General features: G+C 43.4%; 1 protein-coding gene across 6 annotated transcripts in view; it reads right to left on the minus strand.

Annotated features, from left to right (window-relative positions):
* The window catches only part of B3GALNT2 (beta-1,3-N-acetylgalactosaminyltransferase 2), a 29,237-nt gene extending 22,302 nt beyond the window's left edge, over window positions 1-6,935 (minus strand). For 2 of the 6 annotated variants that reach the window (XM_072856388.1, XM_072856387.1), the window contains exon 1: window positions 6,598-6,932. In XM_072856388.1, the coding sequence (XP_072712489.1) occupies window positions 6,598-6,781 (184 nt within the window). In that variant the 5' untranslated portion in view covers window positions 6,782-6,932. Of the gene's footprint in view, window positions 1-6,597 lie in introns of all 6 variants that reach the window. The other 4 variants (XM_072856391.1, XM_072856390.1, XM_072856389.1 and 1 more) reach the window with 3 other exon arrangements.
* Between the last annotated feature and the right edge of the window lie 12,372 nt (window positions 6,936-19,307).

The following is a 19,307-nucleotide window of genomic DNA, read 5'->3' on the forward strand; positions in this document are numbered from 1 at the left end:
ACAAGAAACCTTTCCAGTTCAAAGGTCACACTATCACTAGTTGCATTGCCTTTGAATGCTTACTGTCTTAAAGCTGTATCGCAGTTGCATCACGCAGCCCAGGACTTCTCCGTGGAACATAAGTAGCCAAATGTGCAATGCCTACCCTACACTCTTTTAGCATCAGGAATAAAATTGCATTCACTTTGCTGTTTTGCTTGAGGCTGTTAATCCACAGCAAAAGCTACAAAAACATGAAAGAAAGCAGCCCTCTCTGAGCTGCTGAGATGTATTTAATTCTGTACAGCAACTGTAAGGAGTACTTCTGTCAGCTCTAAGACTGCTGAAGTCCGGCCTGCCAGAGTCTTGTGTCACATGGTTAATAACAAGCTCCTACTGAAGCCTTCTTGGGCTGGGTTATTTGTAAGGACAGGCTCCCACATAATTCTCTGATGTCCGACCATACACGTATTTCTATTAGCATGGTTTTTCACCTCAATAGGAGCTGCAGTAAGCTTTCACGGGATTCTTGGTCACCAACTTTCATGAAACTTGGTGAAAACGCTGGTCTTTGGGACCTCCACCTGCCTGTCAAGCTTGACTGAGACACACAGGAAGAGATAAACAAGTGTGTATATAGAGCACAAAGTTGTGCCCTTAGAAGACAAGGCTAGACACAGAGGTGTGTCTCCTGCTGAGTTGCCCATGGAAAGAGGTCACTGCTGACAGGCAGTCTGCTGGCCCTGGTCAGATTTTAACCACCTCAGCAGCAGTCAACAGTTCTTGAAGTTTTTCAAAATCCCAAACTACAAAGATTAACATGCATCTCTTCTTCCTGTGAGACTGATTCTCAAGTAAAATGTCAAGTTAAACTGTTAATTATATTTACTGTCATTATAAGGAGATGAAACGATTGAGAGATCACTTAGCTTGATTTTGTCAATAAACAAGGTAAATATGATCTTGCTGCACATATCTCTATTGATGAGTCCCGTACCAACTACTAAATTTGCCAGTCATTTTCAGACAAGTTTGACATAGTGTGTAGTCCCCAAAGTGATTAAGTTCCTACGTTTCATGGAACTGCACAGAGAAAAGACTCCTTGTTAGTGCCCGCACTGAGAAACACAGCAGTGTAGGCTTACCTGCACTATCAGGCACCAGAGGACCTCCACTGGAGACCGCTAGAATAAGTGAGCTCCACAGAAGGCTGAGCTTTGTGTCTTCTGCTACCCATGCAGCTGCTTTTTTTTTAAATCGATTAATGGAACTAAGTAGGCCAGGCAGAAATTATTAAGAATATTCTCAACTAATCCACTTCGTATGATAAAACTAAAAAGGAACACCCCTCTTTCCCCAAAAAAAACCCACACACATTCCAGGTTGTTATCTCTACCTATTCTTGTGACTTTGCAACCATATTCCTGTTTTTAAATGCCTTTTTCTTCTGTGCTACTTTGTGAAAGATCCAAACAAACACGGAGGAAGGAATTAACTGAATATAAAGAAGGTTTGTATTCACAGAATGCTGACACATGCAGAAAAAAGAACAAACCAAAGAGCACAAGCAGCTCTTTCCCCCTCTCTAATCTTCTTCGCTTAAAGTAATCTGCTATAGCTCATCTGCATTACAGGTTTCTCTGCAAGCAAAGCTACATGACCCCCCCTGCAGTACCTACTTTATACCAGAGCTAAAAATCACCAAGATGTGCACCCCTGGTTGCTGCAGGAGCACAGTGCTCCTTGAGACAGACAAGTCTTTAGACAAGCTTTTAAACAAGCTTTACAGATTCAAAGAGGAAAACCTCTGTAGGCAGATTTTTATTTTTTTTTTATATCAGCAGCATTCCCTTAAAGAAATAGAACAGCAGGGTCCTTCTGAGTTGCAAAGTGACAGTAGTAATACTGGTGGGATGATGATGCTCTAAGCACCATTAATGATACAGCACTTGCACGCTTCTAGACAAATCGGGGAACAATGGCCAAAGCATCGGAAGCGTAAACACAAAAGGAATAAAGCAAATCCTTTTTGCAACACTGAAACTGATACCCTTTTTTGGGAGGGGAAGCACAGCAACTTTATCCTTTGAAAAGTAGTTACCAATCCCTAATGCCATGGAACAAAAGCTCCCAAGGAAGGCTACTTGCTCCCTTCTGGCTGTTCTACTCAGTTGGCAATTTAGAAGAGAACCGGTGAAGAGCTTCCTTCAGCCACAAACCATGCTCTCAACTCTGGCAGAACTGGCACTCTTTGCCCCCTGCTCCAATGCCAAAACACAAAAATGCAACTCCAGTGCTGGTCGTTAGTAGTTTGCAATGTCTCAGACATCAGTCCACAGAATAACTGCAAACTAAAAAAATCCCAATTCAGTTGGAAAACAGTCAGCTTTGTTGTGGATTCTTTGTCAATTATTTCATGCCCATCAAAGGTGAGGGGCTTGTTTTTACTGGGGATGGCCCATCCCTGGAAAACAATCTTATAGTAAAAAATCTCATAGATCAAAGCTGGGGAAAAACTGGCACTTTACACAGAACTGCACAGCTACTGCCAATGCCAAACCTGACCTGTTGATGGAAGGTTTCCATTTTCAAGGCCCTCAGCCTATTAGATGAAATAACTTTGTGACCAAGCAACATACTACTCCCTGACAGACAGGCTTAACAGATTTCAAACAACATCTTTTCTTAAGGAAGTATCACATTTTGCCAGAATTTCTCCTTACAGAGCACTGCATCCCTCATAACCTCAGAGGTTGATTCTACATTTTGTAATTTCAGTACTGAAAAGCCAAAAGCAGGTTAAGCTCTCCCTCCTTCCCTCTCACCTGTCATGTACACAGGCTAGTCTGTGAGGGGGACAGCCCTAATTCTGCAAAGCAGATCACCAAATGCCAGCCTAACCAACCTTGTATTCAGTTCTTCAGGCCAGTGCCTGAAGAAGTACATGCTGAACCACAGGACAACAGATGGCATGCAAGCAGTTTCTAGAAAATGGTGGTTTTTAATCTGTTGCATAATTATTCACTAGTAAAAGATTGACTTTAACAAAACCAAAAGGGCCAATTCTTAGCTGCCACACACCCCCAGAAATGTAACAGGAATAACGTCTTAAAGGGCATTAGCATCAGCAAAGAAGTAGCATATTCATTGAATGTGTGGAGCTTTCTGATTAGGCACTGTAACTGAAGCCCTGCAATGAGTAATTTCCTACTCAATAAGACTTGTGCCATCAATTAACATACACAATTAGCAATGAATCCACCTGGAGTGCTAAAAGCAGGTCTGTCTGTTCTTTCTCAAGTTTCTGAGGTCATTTTATAATTAGAATTTATCTAAGATTTTTACAAAAATTAACTAAAGCTTCCTACCCACGAACTTCCTTTGGATAGCACTTGTTTGTAACCAGTTAGACAAGGACTTCCATTAAACGTAAAAGCACATTCTTGCACCATTCTTGCTCAGAAGTATGAATTACAGTCCCATTAACTGATGAACACAAAGAAAGTAAGGAGCCATCAAAGTCAGGACACCGAAGCAAAGGCCAGTGCCTTTGGTCTCGGAACTGATCCTAGTTATTTTTTTTTTTCCAATGAATGAGTACTGCCTACAAGAAGGGTACTCTATCTTCTGTGACACCGAGGTGAAAGTGATCACGAACACAGAGAAAGTCAGAATACTGCACAGGGAGGGACACAACTGAGGGCCAAAGCATGCAGGCAGACGACAGGCCTTTCACATGGGGTAGTTAAGAAGAAGGTTTTATTAAAGGAGGTACTTCCAATAGAGAAAGAGAAGTAGATGGAATGCGTGAAGACTGGAACACTGGTTACATTTAAAATCATCTGACCTATAGACAACAAAAATGCAGTGCTTTCCAGAAGTGGAAAGCCTATTTTGCCAGTAGAAATTAGAAGTACCTGAATTGCTCAGCTTAAGAAAACAAAGGTTTAAAATAGATACCTTTGATCTCTATGGTTACATGATGGAGGTGTACTTGAAGGAGAAGAAAGACCCTTTTAACTGAAAGGCTTAAGAACAGAAGGGCATAAACCAGTTGCAAGTAAGCTTAGGCCAGAAATGAGGAAAAATTTCTAACCAGGACAACGAGCTTCTGGAACAGCCTCTTCCTAAGACTGCTAGGAATCCACGTGAACAAACAAAAAGCCACTCCAACCCTTCACTAAATAAATGTAGGCTGCCCAGCTCCCATTTTAAGACAGAGACCAGGAGTTGCTTATTAGAAAAAGTAAGCAGAATTGATGGCCAGAGATGTCTATTCCAGTCTTGTGTTAACGAGTCAGTGATGTCAAGGTAAATAATGACTAAAAGAGGTTATCAACTTTTTAACAAATTTCCATTTATTTGCGTGTGCGCGATGACTATTGAGAGGGGAATTAAACTCCTCAAGAAATAGAATTGCTGTTCACTCTGCCTTTGACCTCCACTGGTAGCTAATTTTGCAACTGCTGAGACACACAGATGCTACACAGAAATACCAAAGAATACACAAATAATGCATTTTTATGTCACACCTGTTGTAAAACACTGTCCCATGACCAGATTTAATTTTTATTCATACCAGTGATTCCAGGTAGTAGGTAATAAAGAGCAGCTGGAGCAGTAAACAAAGAAAAAAAAAAGGATTACTCAATAATCACATGAAACAAGACTGGCTTTATCAGGCAGTACCAGATCCTCTTAAATAGTTTCAGATTCAAAAAGCTTTTTAATAAATAGGGACATTTCTTACTCTTGTATACGAATTCATTAATGTTCCTAAAACACTCTGAATAATAAAAAAAAATAACACAGAAGACATCAGAGATAAAAGAGGTCCCTTAGCTCATCCTTCTTTCTTCTGCCAAGGCAGCCATACCTACAGCTTGTACATTTCACAGGACTTTGAAGACTAAGAGGCAGACTCTTCCTTAAATCATCATGCAAGGATCAGGCCTACAAAGAGACAGCACATATACAGTATTGAGCATTTCCTATGGATGATGGAAGTTCTCTTTTTATAAAAGGCATCAGTTTTTCTCTCCTCAGTGTGAATACATCACTCAATAGTTACAACTAAATAACCCTTGCACAAACAAAATGTACACTTACTCTTTCAGTATTAAAAAAGTACTGTTTTTTTTTAATCCTTGTTATCCTAACATTATCCAGTGCAACATAGTTTCACAGTAACAAACACAAACTCCAATAATAACTGCTTGAAACAGTGAATCTCTGAAGAGGAAAGCTTCTTCCCTCCCTCCCCAACCGAGAAACTTCCGGATTTTCTTTAGAAATGTTTGTTAGTGGAAAACACATTTCTGCATAAAAGGTCATCATGAGATTCCACATTGCTACTTCTAACTCCAAATTAACGCACTGAAGTTACAAAAGCAGCACCGTGAAAGATGAGGAACAAAACCAACCAGACAATTCAAACACACTTCAGGCTAAAAACTAGAACTCCCGTTCTTCTACAATGCAAGTGCGACCACCGCTCATTTGACATGCAAGGGCCAGAATACAGCCACAGCCACACCCGTACAACTCTGCGGCCTTCAGACTGCCCAAATGCACTGGCTTTGCTCCTTTCACACCTGCATTATTAATTACCACCAGAAATCAGCAGACTCTCCTCGACTCACAGTTGTGTACGCTCCGCACAGGGAACAGGCACCAGTTGCAAAGTGCGGCTTCGTTAGTGAACAGGCTACTGGGTTGCTAAACAGAGCTCTAAGCGGATCTCAAGTAAAAAAAAAAAAACCACCATTTTTTCTTTATCATTTTTTCAGACGTCCTGTAGAGTATTTCTTAGCATTCTCAAACAGCACCTACGAGTAGCTGACAAAAGTTTCTGTTCCAACAGATGCCTTTTTCTACCAGGCATGCAGATTTGCAGCCTGAAAACTACAACTCGTTTTATGAAGAGCGCAACGTAGGCCCTTAGGGGTCTGATTTCACTTGTGTCAGATCACACCCGATCCTATGAATAGCTTTTTGCACCATAGCAGTTTTAAAGACCGCTAAGGCAAACACGGCACCGTGCAAAGAGCTATTCCTGGGACTGGGGACGGCCCGACACAAGTGAAATCGGTGGGAATTTCTTCCCCATGCACCTCAGTGGGAGCGGGAGGGCACCCGTGGCCGCAGGGGTTTTCAGAAGGGGCTGCTGCCCCACGGAAAGTTGCGACCGCGGCCGGTACCTCCGGTTTAAGTCGCAGACCCAGCGCTGCTCTCCGCAGCTCGACACGAGTCGTTACCTCCCGATGATCCCACGCAGGCACTCCGGGCGCTTTCCCCCGGCGGGCTCCCTCCCAGCCCGCCAGCCAGACCCGCCGGCAGAAGCGCTGCCCTCAACCACAGAAACGCCGGCACCGCCGCGGCGTTACGCAGCGGGGGGAGGCCCCGACCGTTTAACGGCCACAGCCTCGCCCCCCCACACACACACACGCACACCCCTTCCCCGCGCGGCGGCACGCGCGGGCCGTTCCCCGGGGCCGCCGCCGAGGGGCTCACTCGCCTGCCGGCCCCCTCAACTGCCCCAGCCACCCGCGGCCCGAGGCACCTCCGTTCCCCCAGCCCCACAAGCGCCCTGCCCCGCGGCCCCCGACCTCTCCTCACCAGGCTCCTGGGGATGGGGGAGCCCTGCCCGCCCGGGGTGCCTGTGCCCCGGGCAGCCGCCGCCGCCCGCCCCTTCCCTACCTGCCGGCTGCCTCCCGGGGCCGCCGGGGCAGCTGAGCAGCAGCCAGAGGTGCAGCGCGACCCCGACCGCACAGGGGCACAGCAGCACCAGCCAGTTTCGCATTGGCCGCCGCCGCAGCCAGCCCCTGCCCCTCCGCGCCGGCCTCTCCCAGCGGCGCCGGGGCGACGGGCCGACTCGGCCGCCCGCGGCTCCTCCCCGCGCCGCTGCCGCCGCTCGGCCGGGCCGGGCTGCGCTACCCCGCGGCCGCCGGGAGCTGCAGTCCCGCCCCAGCCCCGGCGGGCAGCGGCGGCGCGGGCGGCGGCGGCAGCCGCCTACAGCCCCCACAATGCCGCGGGGCGGGGCGGCGCGGTCCTGGGAGGCTGAGGGGAGCAGGGCCGGCTCTGCCGCGCACGGCGGGGCGGCGGCGGCGGGGGCTGCTCGGCGGGGAGCGCCAGCAGGCGTCCTCCCCCGCGGGGAAATGCCGAGGAAGCACGGCTTTACCTCACGTTTTACATGGCAGGGAAGCGTAGACGTCGGGGGAGGGGGAAGAGTCGCCGGGGCGGTAGCAGCGCGTTGTCCTCACGGATTGCTCCCCGCTGGGGAGCCATGGGGCTTCTCCTGTGGCCGCCCGGGCTGCCCTCGGGCCCCAGCCGCCGGCCTCGCCTCCCGCCGGGCTGGCCGTGCCCGCGGCTGCCGCTGCTGTGCAGCATGGCCCAGCCGGGGCAGGGGGCTGAGGCGCGGGGCGGCGGCGGGCGGCAGCGGCGGGGAAAAGCTCTGCCGGTTGGCCTGTGTCTGGGCAACGCTACGGTTATCTGCTGAATGCCCCTTCTAAAAAGTCATGGTGTAGTAACAAAACAGCTTTCCAGAACAATCCTTTACTAATCCAATAAAGAGGAGAGGGTGCTTCGCTTTGGTAAAGAGCTGCAACGGCATTACAAGCTCTTTCTGGAGTATTTTATTCCAGCAAGGAATGTGTCATTTGACGTGTTATTTGAAATTCCAGCGGGGATTTTAGGCAAAGTGTCCTTAACTGTGACTGGATCGTGGCCAAGAATCGACAGTAGCATTCTTGTTCTTGCAGAAGTATTTTATGAAATGTTAGTAGCCCAAACTCGGCTGCGCACCTTACCTAAGGACTGACCCGCCAAGAGGGCAGCCCTCTGCAGAAAGCCTCGCTGACTGAAGGGCCTTAAATAGGATTGGGTGGAGGAGCACGTAAGATTATCAACACCTTGAGAAGTTACTTGTCTCTGGTCCCTCTGAACACAGATAACAGAGAGGAATGTTTCCTGGACTCCTGGAGGGTGAATCTACCTGAAAAAAAAGTGAGGTGGATAAATAAGCAGAGGCTTCTCAGAAGTTAAAGTACAAACTCGAAGTTTATGTGTAGTGGCCGTAAGGCTTAAATGAACGCTTGCTGATGCTATTCTACCAGAAACACATAATTTAGTAAAGGAACCTGATACCTAAGGAAGGATTTAGTAAAGGAACCTGATCAAAAGAAAGGATTAAGTTTTTAGGAAAAGAAGACTAAAATCTGCTTTTGAAAATCCCCAAGCCATGAAAAGTGTTTGGAAAATGTTTAAAATCCTTTCAAACAGCTTAATTAAGATTCATTTTTTCATCAACTGGAGTGAGATATTAGAAGGAAAACCAATGACTTTAACCTTTATATATTGGGTTTAAACAGCAAAAAGAAAATGTTTTGGAAATACATGGACTTTAGTTTGTTTGCATACTTGAACATACTTAATATGCAATTGAGTGTGTACTTGTCAGCAAGGAGTAGTGCTAGGAAAAGTATTTACACAAAAATGCTATTGTTATTAATCACTATTTACATTTGACTTGCCTTTCAGCAGGTTTAGCTGCAGAAATAAAAACTGGTCCAACTGCTAATATTATTCTATATTTGCCTATATTCCTTGTAGTCAATACGTTAGGTTCTCTCCCCAAGCCTTATCCCAGGCCAGGTGAACTGGTGGGTGTCTTACTTATAAACATGTCTGGGAGTGATTACTTCCTTGCATACAAACCAGAGGACCCAATTCCTTGATATCGTGCTTTCTATGCAGTGGTATACTTACTATGCTCAGATATAAAGGAATATATAAGGTACAAAACAGGAGAAATCTGTTCCTACTTTTATCTTCCACATTACAGAAACAGGGTATCCTGGTCAAAAGGACAATATGTATGCATTTTTTATTAGTCATGCAGGAAATTATTAAAAATATAGTGTAGTTGTAGAAGACTGGACTTTCCTACTCCATTTTCTATCAGATTCTCTGCAAGATTTTCAAAGCCAAAGATGTAACCTATGCCTCCCAACTTCATCATCTGTAGAAGATGCAAGCAGTGGTGCTTCTCATGTTGTGTATAACATTGAACGTGTGCACCTGTGTATAAATTGTGAGGTGGTCAGACCCAACCATTAACCTGGTTTTCAGAAGTTCCCATTAGCAAAGCAGTTTCAATTTGCCTTCTTGAGGGCTTTTATGAGGACTAATATGTTGGGGAAGCAAGCTGATATTGGAGTGTCTAAACATGGATTCGAGGCACAGAGTTTTAGGAGCACTTTTTGAAAAGTCTTGGCCCATATAAAGATGAGATTTTTTTCCAGAAATTTTAGAATCATGAATATATATATACTGTGAAAAGACAAATATATCTGGAATATAACTTCTAGATAATGTCAAATTATTTTCCTGGAAGGCAGCAAATTTTGGTTTGGGTTATGCCAATTCTTGGTATCATTTACCAAAAATACACCATTTTCATTCTGCGCTTTCTGAGCAGATTTACTCTTCTGACATTACAGACTCAGGTTGTACCTCGGGCACACAAAGTACAGTACAGGCACAACATGTTGGGCACAAGAGCTGGAGATAGAAGAGACAGACATTTTAGTCCCCAGGCTGCTTGCAAACTTAAGGTGCTTCTGTTAAATTTGCATAATGTCTCTGGATAAGCATCTCCTGTCTGACACGGAGGAGACGCACACCTCGATGGATACCAGAGCCGAGGTTATGTACCACAGCTAGCCAGTCGGTAGCATTCAGTTTTTTAATGTTTGTTCGCCTGATTATTGCCCCGAGTGGGTGACTGGGATTTTTGTAGGAGACTGGCAGCGGATGACAGGAGCAAGAAGCAGGGTAGAGCTGCATCTGTTTTAGCAGAGTTCATCCCCAGGGAGTTGTGTGTTTTATTGATCTGTGTGTGCTCCATCTGAAAGCAGAGGAAGGACTGGTGAGAGATTCTGGTTTGGGGATTCAGAGCTTAACTTTCTCCACACCTTGCAGTAATACTGATATATTACATTCCTCAAAATCATTGTGCCTTCAGTTATTTGAAGAAAAAAATTTAAAAGAGATTACAGATCAGGGTATGAAGGATTTTATTAGAGTTTAAAGGGTTGTAAATTTGCATCCCAAGAGTGTGTCTTTTTTTTTTTTTCCGGTGTTCATAACCTAAACAGATCCACTGTCTGTATTGAGGAATTATCAATCCTTTCCTTACCTTCCTTAGGATCTTTAGAAGAAATAGATTTTGTTTATTTTCCCAAACAGAAGAGATGTCTCCCTGCCTCCCCTTTCGGCTTTCTCATCTGGATGAAGCGCAGATGCAGAGGAGTTCCCAGACTCCTCGGCTTGGGCTATTAATGCCGTCAGTGTCGCTGGGGTCTCCTGAGGACAGACAAAGGAATCCTGCGAAAACTGATCACTGGAACACAGGCTGTCTTGCTGACGGGCCTGCCAGCTCATATCATTAGCAGCAGCAAAGAAAAGTCTATGGTATGTGACCAGGTAGCTCTAAGGACCGTGATGGACAGGCATGAAGAGAGACGCTATTAGAAAGCTTTGGGCAGCACACAGTATGCAGTCAGTGTGGCGTGAGGGCTGTGCTCATTTGTACACTGAATGGAGGCAAGAATCTAACAAGATTTTGCCCATGGCTATCTTCCTTAATGGTCTCTTAAGGGAGATTTGCCAGTCACTTGAAAAAAATCCAGATACGGTATGACTACCAATTCTACTCCAGGTTCTCCTTTATTAAGAGATTCAAGGAACTAAAAAGGTCAAGGAGGCAGTATTTCCTTTAGAGAAACCACATTGATTTGCCTCTTTCCATCATAGTGGTTAAATGCTTCAGGGCATGGTTGCAATGGAACTTAATCTTGCAACCCTTTCATACCAGTTGATCATAAAATAGCCTGCAGCTGGGATCTGTAAGAAGCTCTGAACCTAGAGAACTATGGGGTGTCATAAGTTGCATGGAATTTTTTTTTGTTAAGGCTGCCCAGTGCTTCCCAGTTGAAGAATGGACTTTCTTGAAGCTATTCCACACTTTAGTTCTTGGGCTGAGGGTTGCAGTGACAATGACCTTTTTCACACTGCAATGTTCAGTAAGCTCCAGCGAAAATAATTCAATAATTTCTGAAAAGTTAGAATAGAATAGAATAGAATAGAATAGAATAGAATAGACTATTTCAGTTGGAAGGGGCCTACAACAATCATCTAGTCCAACTGCCTGACCAATTCAGGGCTGACCAAAAGTTAAAGCATGTTATTAAGGGCGTTGTCCAAATGCTTCTTAAACACTGACAGGATTGGGGCATCGACCACCTCTCTAGGAAGCCTGTTCCAGTGTTTGACCACTCTCTCAGTAAAGAAATGCTTCCTAATGCCCAGTCTAAACCTCCCCTGGCGCAGCTTTGAACCATTCCCATGCGTCCTATCGCTGGGTATGAGGGAGAAGAGATCAGCACCTCCCTCTCCACGTCCCCTCCTCAGGAAGCTGTAGAGAGCAATGAGGTCTCCCCTCAGCCTCCTCCTCTCCAAACTAGACAGGCCCAAAGTCCTTAGCCGCTGCTCATAGGACATTCCTTCCAGACCTTTCACCAGCTTTGTTGCCCTCCTCTGGATGCAGTCAAGGACCTTCACATCCTTCTTAAATTGCGGGGCCCAGAACTGCACACAGCACTCAAGGTGAGGCTGCACCAACGCTGAATACAGCGGGACAATCACTTCTTTTGACCGTCTGGTTATGCCGTGTTTGATGCACCCCAGGATGCGGTTCCCCCCTTGGCTGCCAGGGCACACTGCTGGCTCATGGTGAGCCTGCTGTCGACCAGCACCCCCAGATCTCTTTCTGCAGGGCTGCTCTCCAGCCACTCCTCTCCCAATTTATAATTGTGCCCAGTGTTACTCCATCCCAGGTGCAGAATCTGGAATTAGAACTTGTTAAATTTCTTCCCATTAATCATAGCCCAATGCTCCAATCTATCTAGATCCCCCTGCAAGGCCTCTTGTCCCTCAAGGGAGTCAACAGCACCTCCCAGTTTGGTATCATCAGCAAACTTGCTAATGGTGCATTCAGATTGTTGATAAATGTATTGAACAGATTGTTGATTGTTGATAAATGTATTGAACAGAACTGGCCCTAGAATTGAGCCCCGAGGAACACCGTTGGTGACTGGTCGCCAGCCAGATGTAGCCCCATTCACTACAACCCTTTGAGCTCTGCCCTTCAGCCACTTCTTCACCCAGCGCACCGTGAACCCGCTAATTCCACAGTTGGACAGCTTGTCCAGAAGGATGCTGTGAGGGATAGTACCAAAATCCTTACTAAAATCCAGAAAAACTACGTCCACCACCTTCCCTTCATCCACTAGGCAGGTGACCTTATCATAGAAGGGTATCAAATTAGTTAAACAGGACTTTCCTTTTGTGAACCCACGTTGACTGTGCCTGATGATTGCATTATTCTTTAAATGCCTTTCAGTAGTAGCCAGTATAATCTTCTCCATAGTTTTTCCAGTTAATTTTTCCAAATTAACTTCCAGTTAAGGAAGTTAACTAAGAACATCAACAAAAAAATGTTATTGTTTTGTCTAAAGTTATTTGTCTATTATTTTGCTGACCATTTTTTTTAAAATGAAGTTTTTGCATCCTTATGTCCATTTGGAGCAGTGGCTTTAACTTTTGCTGAATTGGGTCAGCAAAAGAGTGTTGTAACTTGCTCTTCTTCCCTCACATTTTCTGTGCAGAAGTTTTAACAGTTTTGGCACATGGCTCTGATTTGTGGCAGAAGCCACAGTTTAGACTGACTTCTCTGAGGTCCAAGAATATTCCGTAGGGTCTTGCTTTCACTGGCGTTGCAAGAACCTAGCAACCAAAACAGCTCTGACATCATATTCAGACAAAGATAACCCAACTTCCCTCAACTCACTTTCATTTACAGAAAGGTGGAGCTTCAAGTTTCATGTCCTCTCACAAAGTGGTCACTTGAGCATCCTGGTGGATGACCAAGTCACCATCCCTTATTCTAGAGAGGGGTGAATTAGAATATCCTTGTCACCTTCTGGAAAAAAGGTGTTGTTCAGTTGGATTTTTTTTTTAATCAGGTCCAGCCTAACCTGCACAAGAGTTGATAACTACCATACAAAATTGGCTTGCAGGACATCACAGTTATCCAAACATACCAATACAGCAATAATAAATTTCACAGTCTTAGATGACTCCTTGTCATTTTCATGACAATAAAAAATAGAAATGGACTCAAAACCGCCTATATGGTAGCAGCTAAATCTTGACAGGCACATCTCAGAGAGCGAACAGGGGAATGTCTTGCAGAGATGTGGAATACCAAATATCCAATAATCAGGCAACAGCCAGCTGGTGGGGTTAGCTACTTCATGTGCAGCTAATATATATCTATTTTTAACAAGTGGCGCAAAGACTTCAGGATGTGGGTACAGAAGAGAATAAGGTTTATAGGAAGTCCTGCTGAGACCTACGACAGCAAATACGCTTTTTAATCACATGCCTGGTAGAGAGTTAAGCTGTTGGGGAGATTACAAAGCAGACTGGCCACATATTATTTATCATTTCATTATAATCTATCATTGGGTAGATAATATTCAGGCTATGTTTCATTAAAAAAAAATTACATGACTTGGTGCTATTTTCCTCTCATGGTGCTTTAGGATGGATGTGCTCTGCTGGAGAATGCACCAGATGGCTGCTTCATTTGTTGCAGAAGAGGCGAGGTGAATGAGGTGGGACCACGAAATAGTGTTACAAGGCCAAGGGTCATTGCTGCTCGGAAGAACCGAGTTCTGTCATTGCCTCTGTGTGATACCAGGAAAATCATGAAACTAAACATTTCACGTTGCTTTTTTCCCTTAGTTTCTGGGCGTTTGACTTGCAAAAGTCACTCCAGTTTGTAGAGTTGAGGATTCGTAGCTGAAGCTTGAGCAAATGGGAACACTGTTTGGGATGTTGAAAGAGCTAAGTACTCTGAAGAGGCAGGTACTGACAATCATCTCACCCGTTCTGATCAGGTTCTGCCTCAGCTTCCCACTGTAAGATGGGAATAGTTCCACCCTCGCATTCCTCCAGGATACTGTGGAGATACTTTGTGAAGCAATCCGTGATGAGCACCACAGAGAAGCTCATCAGGGAATAGTTCTACATTGAAAGCAGAAATTTGTGAGTAAATCAGGCCCGGGGCTACACAATGAATAAAGACACCAAAATAGTATCAAGTAACTGCTCATTAACTGAGCATTGCCTATACTGTGCCTTGTGGGAATTCCTGCAGTGGCAGTCTGGAATAGTAGTGCATACAAATGAGAGAGGCAAATGGAAGATGCATAAGCAAATTTAACTCTGACATTTCTTAAATGAGTGCTCAACTTAGCTTCTTTAATGATCTTTTCATGTATTTTTTGCATTTATTCAGATTCTGTTTCAATATCCTCCAAAGTGTTCACAACCCTGTTGCAAGTATTTGTTTAGCTGGTATGGGCAGAACTGTAAAGAAATATAATCACTTTTACAGCCTTCTAATTTCTCATGAATAGACATTTCATAGTTGCTCTCTATGGTTATTTTCCAGAGTCTGAAGCAAACTCCCAGAACAAAACATGCGTGTGCTGTCTGAGAAAGAAGAAGAGGCCTCAGAGAGACTATTATTTATGACATTCCTTATATTCTCAAAGTTTCTGTTAGATATTTTTTCATGAGGATCTTAGCATCTGAAGTTTTTTCACTTGATCTTTTAAGGATATGATTAACATATTCATATATCAGCACTACAGATATATATATTGGAAATCTGTGTGTTGTGTTCTGATGAGTATGATAAAAGCTGGTGTGGTCTCCGGGGGGAAACCTCTCCGACAAGAAGCAGTACAAGAACCATGGTAGCGAACAGCCTTTGCAACAAGAAAGTTAAGGATAATTTTACAGCCAAAAGTTGTGTGAGCCGCACTTGCCAGGGAGATGCTGTTACACTGTAAAGATCTTTAAAGTCACTGCTACTTGAAAGGTTTTTAGAAAGTCACAAGGGTTCTTTTCTATAAAGTTTGGCTCATTCCTTCCTTTCACTGAAAAAAATTGCGCATCTCTTTAGAGCATGCTATACAAAGAACACAGGGCTCAAGTATGCAGCCTAAAGTTCAAAGGCACAACAGGATGTGGTACAGTGAGAGACTTTGCAACAAATAGATTTTGTGGAATGGGTGGGCTTTTGAAACACGGCCTTACACCCTGCCTAGTGCATTTTCCGTAAAATGCTATTCTAAGCGTAAGCAGTGGCCTAAGCTCTGTTCTGGCTGTACACCTATGCTGTGGCATACAAGGAAGTATTTGGCCTAGACTCCAATAATTGGAAAAAAACCCCACCCTGCAATAAAAAACCCAGCAGCCAGGAGCAAAGTTTGAATGTGAAGGAATAGTGCAGCAGTCAGTCACGTGAAAGCTGTTGCACAGTTCTACAAAGAGGAAGGCAAAGAGGAGAGAGTGTTAGTGCCCCTCACCCTAGAGCCAGGCCTGGCTGCCCTTGGCAGTCACGTCGCCTGCTCAAGGGAGCAAAAGGCAAAAGCGTGCGTGGTGGCACAACTGGTGGCCCGCCAGCAATGACGAACAGGCATCCGAGTTACACGTGAAACTGGAAAGTGAAATTCAAGAAGGGAGTACACAGCAACTCCAACTGATACTCCCAAAGATTTCCACAACTTTTAAAGTGGCTTTTACCTAGACACCTGACCTATTTAACCAAATCATGTATTTGACTTTCGTCTTTTCCTAAACTGAGAAGTCTGGAACTGAAGCGTGAGGTTGAATCACACCCCAGCAGTACCACAGTGACAGGCGATACCTTACACAATGCAGACCATGAAAACAGAAGTGCTGGCTCTCTCTTTCTGAGAGTATGTGTATTAATTTAAAATCCCCCTTTGAGGTCATTTCTGGTTGACGACATTTTTTTCTGTTTCAATCGGCTGTTTATCACGTTATCAGTAGGTGGCAGTAATAGACGATCCTGTGCAATTTCTACTTGTAATAGGAATTTGGGAAAGAAAAGACTCTATTTTAGAGTAAAGCTACTCGTTTTGTTTGTTCACAAGTGTGAATGGTGTAAATGTACTTGACAAACTCAGACATACATCTTCCTCTAACAGACAGAAAAGTTGTTTCCATACCAGTTCTGGTATTTATGGCTGTACTTAATTTAATAGTGCTATAAAGCTGAATTCAATTAGATGCAAATGTACAATACTTATTCCAAATATCATTCTCCCTAAAGATTAAATATGCAGGTGCCTGTAACATTTTATATAGCACTTATTCTGGTAGTTTTTCCCACTATTTTTCACACATTTCAGTGCTATTTAAGTCAGTCTAATGACTAAGTATTATTAGTTTTCAGTACAAGAAACCTCTATTTCTTAGGAACCACTCCTCCCCCAAGTTTTCTTTAGTCTCCTTGAAGAAACAAATCCATATTCTGATGCAGACCCAAAGGAGAGCCATAACGATGGCATTTTCTAGGACAATTATGTATACAGATTTTTACCCCTATACACTGAGGAGATAGGAAAAGTATATAATCAGCTCCTCCCAAAGTACATCTTTTGTTATTCCTTTGATACCAGAAATCCAACTGGATAAATGACTGCTATATTAGAGTTCCAGGCTTTAATAAGCACCTTTACAGACCACTGTTCTTACAGTGTTCTTTCCTTCTGCTGGAGCTGATCCTATTGTAAGTCACTGCAAAAATGCTTTGTTACAATGTCCTTCCGAATCAGTTGGCAACACCTCCTGTATTTACCTTTGTGTCACTGACAGCAAAGTTTGTATTTATTTGAATCTATGGTGTGGCCTAGAATAGCTTAATTTAAAGTTCCTTCCATTTTTTTCCCCTCCTTTGACCATAATTTTGTAGTGGCTAGCTTAAAAATCTTGCCTGTTAGCACCAGCCAAGCACCCTGCTACTAATTTAATACATGGTGTAGGAAGCAAAGGAGGGGAATTTGGTACGCAATCGAGAGGAGGAAAATAGTTTTCAGTATTCAAATGATAACATTTTATATTCAAGGTAAATCAAGGAGATTAATCTGAGGAATGCAAAACAGCCGGCCCCACAAGTGCTACTGATACATGATAATTTACCATTAATCCACCATTGGGAAGTTGTATTTCATCAGAGCAGCAAGCACTAGGATATGAAGAAAGAATTGCTAATAATATGTCAAAAACTCCTTGAACCCAGCTTCTGTTCTGAAGTTGTAATTCCGTGAGATGACAGCACCAACTCACACCGCTAGCAGTGAGCATGCATTATTTTCTGGGCCTGAAATAAAAAGTGACAAGCTTAGTGGCATATGAAATAAAACTGAGGGAGAGAAGAGTACAACGCTAGGAGGGTAACAGGCCTGGTCTTGTTCTCATTCAAGTTAGTGGGAATCAAATCAGGCAGTTTGACGAAAATAAAAACTCATTGCTTCAGCCTACAGGATACCTTACTGTGAGACAAAGCCACATTTTGGAGGGCATTTTTTTTTAAATCATGCTATACTTCATGATATAATACGTATTTATTTTTAGAAAAATGTCCAAGGATTTTCAGATATTTTTGTGTAGAGTTTGAGGCAAGATGTTTGAGCATGAAACTCAACTATCGATAGCAGATTATATAAACCACCTCAAAGGTCAAAGCAGCAAAAAATATAATAATGACAAAGACATTTTATGGTTTGGAGGGATTGGGGGAAAAGACATTCTTTTAAATGTTGATTTGTGGATCAAGCTGGCATAAAAAAACCAGATGATGCCATTCTCCTCAGAGAGTCAGTATTTTGATGGTGTTCTTGAATAAAACAATATATTCTTATGTGATCCAAAGCTGTTACAATTATTTTGAACCACTGATCTTCCAGGTGTGCCCTCTTCCTTCTCCCCTCCCCTTCAAATGAGTAATTTGCCAGTAGTATATATTAATTCAAGGAACTGGTAAATAAGGCCCAATGATATTAGAGAAAGCTGTCCTGTCTTCCACTAAGGAGTCATGCTTATACAGTTTAACCTCTTCAGACACATTATAGACATCTGCTAAAATAACTATGCAATTTACGGTACTCCATGTGTTTTCTTTTTTAAAACTAGAAGCATGAAACCATCTTAATAGATACAATTTTTTTTTACCCGATTAAGTTATGAACTGATGACAGAAGCCACAAATATGGGAGCCAGCTATTAAAAACGTAAGAGGTCCAACACCTTCACTACTTCAGGAAAAATTTGGGAGAAAAACCTTAAGCCCAAAACGATGACATTCACCTCTTCTGAAAAGTAATACCGGATTTTTGTAAATGCAGCTCTTATAACTAGCGATGCTCAAAACTACTGTGAAATGTTTCAGTCTCAGGACCTCAGATGCTAACGCTAATTGGAAACAGAAAGCAAGCTGTTTGCAATACTGTAATAAGCCGTGGCAATTTTGTTATTTTGGATGGGATTGTTAATGATGAGCCAGAAATGCAAGTTGTTACAAAGCCTTTGAGAAGAAAGCTGTATGCCCTATATTCCCCTCCCTTGCTGTTCCAGTTAAAACCATACATGCGGAAGGACAAATGAAAATGTTGCCATGGTGATCAGAGCAGTTACCAAATCATGTACAGTGGAGGAAGGATTCCCTAGAGAACCTTATTAAGCATTTTGTTGCTCCTTTTTAACACATATTTTCAGAAAGCCATTTTTATTTCACTGTCAATGACATAGCTACTCAGTTAGCTAAAGCCTATTTCTCTACCCCCCAAAATAAAGCTGAACACACCATCCATTAAGAAATATTATTGTTAAAAGTTAGGAATGGGAATCTTAATCTGAAAACCTCGAAACAGGAACCAAGGACGAACCTAGCCAAGACAAGGCCTGGTCAAGACATTTGAATGTTTTTCAGAATAGGTACTGTGAAGCAGCTCTGTACCTACCAGATTACGGATGTCTTCAGCTGCCAAATTAAAAACCAAACCTTTAAATGAAAGACATCCTGAAAGCCTATTGGTTAGAAGGAATATCGGTTTATTACAATAATGTTACAGGAAGTAAGTTAACATGGAGGTTCCGTGTTAGGCAGATGTGGTGAATGAGCTGGCCTGCAGCAGAACCACAGTCCAAAGCCACCTGTCTCGCGTGACTAGACCGGCAGCTGAATGTAGTTAGGTGCCGCACATTATCCAAGTTGATTGGCAAAGAAAACAAAACTTCTGCAACGCAGACATCTCGTATTTCCACTGCACTAAACAGTACAACAAACATTGTCAGAAACTGCTAAAAATAAGCTGGAGCAGGTATGT

Source organism: Ciconia boyciana, chromosome 3 (assembly GCF_034638445.1).
Source record: "Ciconia boyciana chromosome 3, ASM3463844v1, whole genome shotgun sequence".
Taxonomy (NCBI): domain Eukaryota; kingdom Metazoa; phylum Chordata; class Aves; order Ciconiiformes; family Ciconiidae; genus Ciconia; species Ciconia boyciana.